The 7,799-nt window shown below is 48.7% G+C and overlaps 1 protein-coding gene across 1 annotated transcript; it reads right to left on the bottom strand.

Moving 5' to 3' along the window:
- Nucleotides 1–1,631: 1,631 nt before the first annotated feature.
- On the bottom strand, nt 1,632–7,093 carry CALHM3 (calcium homeostasis modulator 3). Its single transcript, XM_024213620.1, has 3 exons — nt 6,807–7,093; nt 3,967–4,222; nt 1,632–2,117 (listed from the first exon to the last, which is right to left on the bottom strand). The coding sequence occupies exons 1-3, from the start codon at nt 7,091–7,093 to the stop codon at nt 1,632–1,634; spliced, it is 1,029 nt and encodes a 342-aa protein (XP_024069388.1).
- Between the last annotated feature and the right edge of the window lie 706 nt (nt 7,094–7,799).

Raw genomic sequence — 7,799 nt, forward strand, 5'->3', positions numbered from 1 at the left:
AAACATGGAAGAACTCTGGTTCATATATAGGCCTAATGACGCCATCATTGATGTAAATTTTAAATTCTAATGTTTAAGTTAGTCGCAAGATGTTGGCAGGTTCTGATTTCTCCCTGACTGGCCTGTTTCCCCCTGGAGTCCCTGTTTCATGCTTTAAGGGATGGAGACAGCGGTGCTGGACACAAACCTTGGTTAAACTGGCATTAAGGTTGAAAGTCAATATCAGTAATTTAAGGCTTAAAACAACCTGACAATGCTATCAACATCAGAAATCCAGGGAAATCAGCATTAAGGTTAAATTTTAAAGAATCCTGAATAGTTGAAAGTAGGTATGGAAATGCACAACTGAGGCACTCGGATGACCTTAACTCTGTCCCTGTTAGTGGCGCTCCTGTTAGATAGGCCTGAATCAAAACCCCACCTACAATGACCCCCAAAATCTTGTGGTGGTTGAAATCTGGATCCAAATTCTGCAGCTAGAGTCCAGTTTGAGTGGCGCCTGCTGGACTCTGCAGCCGGCAAATCACTGCATTCCCAGCAGCATGCTGCATCTAAATTCAGTGGCAAAGAGCCATTGGTTTCTGTAGCAACTTTGGATACATTTAAAAAATGGCGATGAAGGGTTTTCTTGAGTTTGTTCTGAAAATGAATAAACCCAGGCAGTACAGTAACACCTGCGATGTTGGTCTGACATCATGGTCAATTATCTTTGTGCTGACCCGTAACTGTTAACTTTCAAAGTGCTGCTATATTTTTGCATTGAAAATGCAGACCTGTGGGTTTGTTAGTGGGGAAACTGGAGGGTTTAACTGCTGGCTTTGGGGCAGTTAGAGCTTTCGGAATATGGGAGGACATTAGGGGTTTTTGGGTAACCGTGTTAATTGTCTGTTAAAAACTGAGCAGTGAAATAATTTTGTGTCAGCACTGTTAACTTTCCTAATTAGGTTTTAAAAGTTAACACTCTCCAGTGACATATGTGGGAGCAACTCACACCTCTCAAAGCTATTGTTTGAGGCTGTCTGCAGACTCAGGCAGATGTTACTACACTGATTAAACTTTTATCTGGAAGCTTTTTTTCTCACAACCATAAGGTCTTAGACATTTTTTATTACAATGAAAGTGTAAAACAGTGACTCTGGGTGAGTCAGCAGAGGGGTTCAACCCTGGAACCTCTGGATCTTAAAGCAAGAGCCTGTACTGCCTGTGCTGAAAGATTCAGCTCTAATAGCCAATGGTGTAGCAGACTCAACCTCTTTATGTGGTCCAGCCACGATGAGACGGGCAGAGCACCACGCTGAGTGTGCATGGGTTATAAAAGCTTTGTAGAGTACAGCTTTACAGCAAGGGGTGGGTTCCCCAGCCGATTCCATGAGGAATCATGGACTACACAGGCCACTGCCCTAAGGGCTACAAAAGTGTTTCCATTTTAACCTTGTCTTCTCTTGCTCATAATGTACTGAAACATTTGCCTTTTGGGTTGCAAGGTTCCAAGCTTGGGCCAGTTTGCACACTTGCGTATGCAGGTCTGTCTAGTCTATCAGTCACCTCATCCTCCACTGTTGCTACGTGGGACTGACTTCGCTTTTAAGGAAGACACATTTTGGTGCCTTCTTGGTGTGACAGGGACCCTTTTAAACATCGGTTTGTCTGGAGGTTTTGGGCTTTTCTGGTGCATTCCCCCTGTTACTCAAGCTATCTGCCCAGGGCACGGACAGTCTCTCCCTGCCCACAGACTGCTGCCGCTGGGTTGCCTGGCTGACATCCAGGGGGGGCTTGCTGTAGTACCATGATTTCAGAAGCTCATTCATCTGCTCCTGGTCTGTGATTCCCCGCAGGTGATCTTCTTCCCCTTCTCCCCGGTCGGCCTCCTCCCTGGGCGCATTGAAACGCCGCAGTTTGATTTCCTGCTGCATGCTTTCGAAGAAGTGGAGGATGCACTTGTGGGCGAAGTCCCGGGCATGCTCGCAGCAGGTTTCGTCGAAGATCTTTTGCTCGATGTCGATGTAGTTGCTCCAGTAGCGTGTCTGCAGGAAGGCAGCCTGATTAAAGCAGGGTCTGAGCGACCGGGCAAGGAAGGCTACCACAATAAGGATCAGCAGAACACTCCAGCCAAGGGCCTGGGCGATAAGGAAGGAAGCATTGAGGCAGGATGAAAGGCACCGGGAGTGACACTGACATCAGTGTAATATACTTGCTGTTTGCCTGTATAACCCTTAGCTCAAACCGAGATTTTAAGCAGGAGTGGGGAAGTGGGAAGATGTCTGGGTTCTGGTTCAAGTTCTAGCCTGGGGTCGCCAACCTTCCAGGACTGTCCTGGTGTCTCCAGGAATTATAGATTAATCTTTAATTCAAGATTATGTCATGTGATGAAATCGCCAGGAATATGTCCAGCCAAAATTGGCAACCCAATTCTAGCCACAAAATCCAGCCAACTACACCTCGAAGAGTTTATACGCCATGGGAAGGCTGAGCCCTTCTAGAGCCCCGTGAATGGCCTAATGGGCATAGGGCATTTTATCCACCCATCGCTAATCTACAGTTGAGCACAACTGGAGTTCCTAATCAGGCGAGGGCTGGAAAGGGGTGGGAGTGGGCATAGGCCAGGTCTGACAGACCTTTGTCAAGGTTAGTCCCTGCAGACCTGGTGCTGGGCCTGCCTTTTACAGGGTTGCCAGCAGGGCCGTCCTTACTCATACGCAAAGTACGCAGCTGCGTATGAGCAGGAAATTTGGGGCACCTGGTGCCCTGCGCAGCTGCGTGCTGCTTCAGCCCCTACTCTGGTTCTTCCCCCCCCGTTCCCCCGCCGCAGAGGCCTGGGGCTGCGTAGGGCCCCAGAATAGCTAGGGATGGCCCTGGTTGCCAGGTATCTGGTCTGACCACTAGAATCTCCTAAAGCCTAGACGATTTTCAGTGCACGTACAATCTCAGGTGTGTGTGTATAATGGGATGGAATGTCAGGGGGGGAAATTAAAGCACCTGATTATCCCCCTGATGTACATTGACCACCCACATTAGCTTCAGTGAGAGTTTCTTGCAAATCTGAAGGGGTAGTTGGCCCCCAAGAGTTCATAGAAATTAGGAGAAGTCAACTCCGTCGTCAGTGAATTGTCCGGAGTTTGCAAGGAGCTATGACACACGCTCCTGAAAAGGCTCAAAGTTAAACCAGCTGTAACTTCCTTTGAGAGAAATTGATTAACCCTTGGCTTTTCACTAGCATTACTCCATCAGATCCCCAGCCTGATGTATGATCTTTGTATAGAGCGGTGGACTAACGTACAGGATTCCTTGGGTCTGTTCTTAGCTCTGCCATAGACTCGTTGTATGGACCTTGGGCAAGTCACTTCACCTCTCTGGGTCTCTTTCCTCATAAGGGAGTTGTGAGATTTAAAGTTTGTAAAAGAGTTGTAACCTCCTTGATTCTTAATTAATTTAATAATAATTTTTTTTTAATTAATGGAGATATCCCATTTCCTAGAACTGGAAGGGACCTTGAAAGGTCATTGAGTCCAGCCCCCTGCCTTCACTAGCAGGACCAAGTACTGATTTTTGCCCTAGATCCCCAAGTGGCCCCTCAAGGAGGGAACTCACAACCCTGGGTTTAGCAGGCCAATGCTCAAACCACTGAGCTATCCCTCCCCCCAAAAGCTTCTGAAAAGGGCTTTAGAAGAAGAGCATATCACTATTTTTGGTATGAACATCCTCATTTTTATTCACATTTCTAAATCACCAGTGCCCCCCAGAATCTAGGTGCCAGTGCTTTTTTCTACTACCCAACATGGGGGGACTCCTGCGGAAATGATCATGAAGATGGTATTTCTGAATGTCAAAGAAATGGAGCTCAGTTTGGTTCCCACTTTAGTCAGTGCCAAAACTCTCCCTGACTCCAGAGGAGTAGGTGCAGGCTTGTGGTTCTTTGACCTGTTCTACAGACCCTTTGAAAGGCTCCCAGAAAAACCTCTGACTTACTTGTGACCAGCATTTCAGGTACCTGGAGATCGCCTTCCTGGCAGGGTTGTTCTTCACGAGCTCGTCATCTTTGCAGGGCACTTTGGAGAGCAAGAGCTGCGTCTGGGTCGGGGTGACGTTGGCAAACCCCACAAACTTTTCAGGGTCGACGGAGGCGCTGAAAGCACAGACGAAGCATTTCCCATCAAGGAGGGTGACGATGATCCAGATGACGGGAGCAATCATGGCTCGCTGCATGATGGAGGAGCACATGTACCTGTGTGCAGGAGAGGGAAATATGAACTGGTGTCAGCCTGATGTCCCTGGAGATGAAGCCTTCTACTTATCCACAGAACTGAATTGGCACAGGTAGCAATAGTATTGGCCAAGGAATACCATTTAGCCCAGCTTGGCTTTTGCCAGCATTTTTCCAGCTAATGTCTTCTCTGTTCTTGAATCTCTGCAATGATGTTGTCTTGACCCTTTCTTTGGGAATCTATTCCATTGCCTAAATGCTCTTCGCATACTGACCAAAGTAGTAAGATTATGCATGGGTGCTGCGAGTATCTGTTATTTAAGGTTTCATCAAGAAACAAACAAGGATTGTGCCTGATTAAGGATACTCTTGCATATTCCGTGCATGATTCTCTGTCAACTCCCTTTCCTCTCTTCCCTCTTTCTCTCCCCCCCTTCAGCCCCTCCCTAAAATATCACCTCTGCTCTTTCACCCCTTCCTTGCGTCCATCACGTCTAACCCCCCCCCCGCAAAAAAATTACTACAATCATTCTTGCTTTAGTTTATAAACATCCCCATAAAGTTTAAAAAAAAACAATAAAAAACCATGCACAATGAATCGAAATGACCACACAATTGTCTTGCTGGAACTTCCCCCAAGAGCACCCCCCCCCCACCCATTTCCTGTTGTCTTTACTTTCTGTAAAGACTACAGAAAATATTGTCTTTGCTTGATCCTGCAAATGCTTACTGCTGTGATTAGTCCCACAGAAGTCAGTGGGAACATTGCTCACAGGGGGAAGTACTATGCCTGGTAGGGAGTATTTGCAGTCTTGAGCCCTTATGGCGGGGTGGGCAAACTTTTTGGCCTGAGGGCCACATCGGGGTTCCGAAACTGTATGGAGGGCCGGGTAGGGAAGGCTGTGCCTCCCCAAACAGCCTGGCCCCCGCCCCCTCCCACTTCCCACCCCCTGACTGCCCTCCTCAGAACCCCCAACCCATCCAACCTCCCCTGCTCCTTGTCCCCTGACCGTCCCTTCCTGGGACCCCACCCCCTATCCAACCCCCCTGCTCCCTGTCCCCTGATTGCCCCGACCTCTATCCACACCTCCGCCCCCTGACAGGCCCCCCAGGACTCCCACACCTATCCAACCCCCCCTGTTCCCCGTCCCCTGACCGCCCCCCAGAACCTCCGCCCCATCCAACCGCCCCCCTGCTCCGCGCCCCCTTACCATGCTGCTCAGAGCAGCAGGACTGGCAGCCGCGCCGCCCGGCTGGAGCCAGCTACGCCTCCGCGCTGCCCAGCAGGAGCTCACCACCACGCCGCCCAGAGCACTGGTGGCACGGCAAGCTGAGGCTGTGCGGGAGGGGCCAGGGGCTAGCCTCCCTGGTCGGGAGCTCAAGGGCCGGGCAGGACGGTCCCGCGGGCCAGATGTGGCCCACGGGCTGTAGTTTGCCCACCTCTGCCTTATGGTATAAGGTCTTCCATGTTAATTTCTTCTATTTCTCTTTAAAACACCATGCATATTTCTGGGGCTGAGTAGGGAGCCAGGGTTTGCCACCTTTGCTCACGCTGGGCAGCACCGTGCTCCATGAGTCGTCCCGTTGATTTCGTGGAGTAAGGTACTACGCTGGGCAGTTTGAGTCAAGGTACCACAGTCTGGGCCTGGACATTATCCTCATTTTTGGATGGCATCTAAAACTGGACTTGCTGGAAACAGGATGAGGAAAAATGCTTCTGGTGCAAGACAATAGTTTGTGAGGATCTCTGAGGTACAGAAGGTGGGGAAACTTCCCCTGGTAGTAAACCCTCTGTAAAGACTTCAGGAATGTAACATTGCTATTTTCTATTGCGGTGAGGGGAAGAAAAATCATACTCAAACCCCAGTTGTGCCAAAAACTGCTGTTCTGTGTCTGTATTATCTATCCATGGAGTTACCAACACTGAGCTGCAATTGAGTGTTTAATGCCATTGGACATCCTTTAATCATTTATCCCTTGTGCACTCTTCACTAATTTTATTAAGTTTCATGAGCCTGATTCTCCTCTCTCTTACACCGGTGTAAATCAGGAGTAACTCCATAGAATTACATCGGTGTGCATATGGAGTAACTGAGGTCAGAATCTGAGCCTGTGTGTCATTTTTTTCCCTTTAAGCCAGGGAAGTAAAGGCGGGGGGTGCTAGGGGCAGCAAGCAGAGAACTTTCTCTATTGTGTAGCCTAAATGTTGCCTTCCTTAGCTTCAGGCCACACCTGCTTGTGGTATAAATACATTAAAGATTGTGAAGCACTTTGAGCTCTATTGTTGAAAGGCGCTGTATAAGAGCTAGATATTAGTATTGTTATCTTTTTCCGGGACTCAGAATTATTCTCTGCCTTCATTTATATTGTGGTTACCTTGAAGGTATTCATAGAATCACTGTGCTCCCGGACTCACACAATCTGTTGTAAATCATCAGTGCCGAGCTCACTAATGAGCAGCCGGCGTTCAAGGTGTTTAAGAGGGAACTTCTAAGGAGCTCCGTTTAGGACAAAGCTAAGTATCAGGGAGATAAAGATGTAACAAACAAGAGGGCTGGAGGAGAGGCAAAGGGGGCAAAACGACTCACAGTGGTGAATCCCTCACCTGATGATGGCCAGATCCTTCTTTCTGCCCCCAGTAGGTCTTTTCCACTCCTCCAGCATCACCAGAGACTGTCTGTTGAGAATGAGACCACAGAGAAAGAGGGCCGTGGGGGGCAGAAACATGATCCCCAAACCGTAAGCCATGTTGTACTTGGGCAGGCAGGGGCAGTTAAAGTCAAAGGAAGTATACATCTTCACGCTAGCCAGGGCTAGCAGCCCACAGATCCCATTCATCACCGACTCAGAATTGGACTGGAAGTATTGGAAGATCATCCGGAACCGATCCATGGTGCTGTATTGGCTGGGGGCTGCTTTCCAAGGAGAAATCCCTGGTTAACTTCAGATTGATGAGGTGCTTGCTGGGGGCAGATGGGCACGGCTCTGCGACCCTTTTCTTGGGTTTTCTGGCTACGTGTGTTCTAATCCGTCTTGTTTCAGTTAGGGTTAGAAAGGCAGCTTAGTGCACTTGGATGGGCAAAGAGATAGAAACAGGAAAGCAACGTTGCTTACGGTGACACACAAAAGCACCTGTTGAGGACTCCTGTGTCCATCTAAATGGGACCAGATCAATGCAGCTGCCTCTCTTGTGCCTCTTTCCCTTCCAGGGTAGAATCCTGTGTGACGGCTCCTGGACACAATCTTTCCAGTTCAGCCTTTAGCCAGATACTTCCCTTTCATGGCAGGATGCAGTGGCTGGTTGTTCTACTTTCTAAGTAGATGGATACAGCCTCTGTGTGTTATTTTTCTCCCCCTCTTTCATCTACAGCACTTTAATACATGCCACACAGCAGCAGCCTGGAGGTAGGATAAGATACACATTCCCAGGTCATGGAACACTCGCTCTCCCCTGTAGAAAGAGTTGTCTCCGGATGCCTAGGAGCTATTCTCTCCCTCATCGATGATGTGTTGTCAAATGAGTCATCGCTGGTGATCAAGCTAGCTATTCAAATGAGCTTATTTGTCTACATGCCTCCTCCCTGTTTCTCTGCGTTAG

The sequence above is a fragment of the Terrapene carolina genome, unplaced genomic scaffold (assembly GCF_002925995.2).
Source record: "Terrapene carolina triunguis isolate 2854851 unplaced genomic scaffold, T_m_triunguis-2.0 Scaffold95, whole genome shotgun sequence".
Taxonomy (NCBI): Eukaryota; Metazoa; Chordata; order Testudines; family Emydidae; genus Terrapene; species Terrapene triunguis.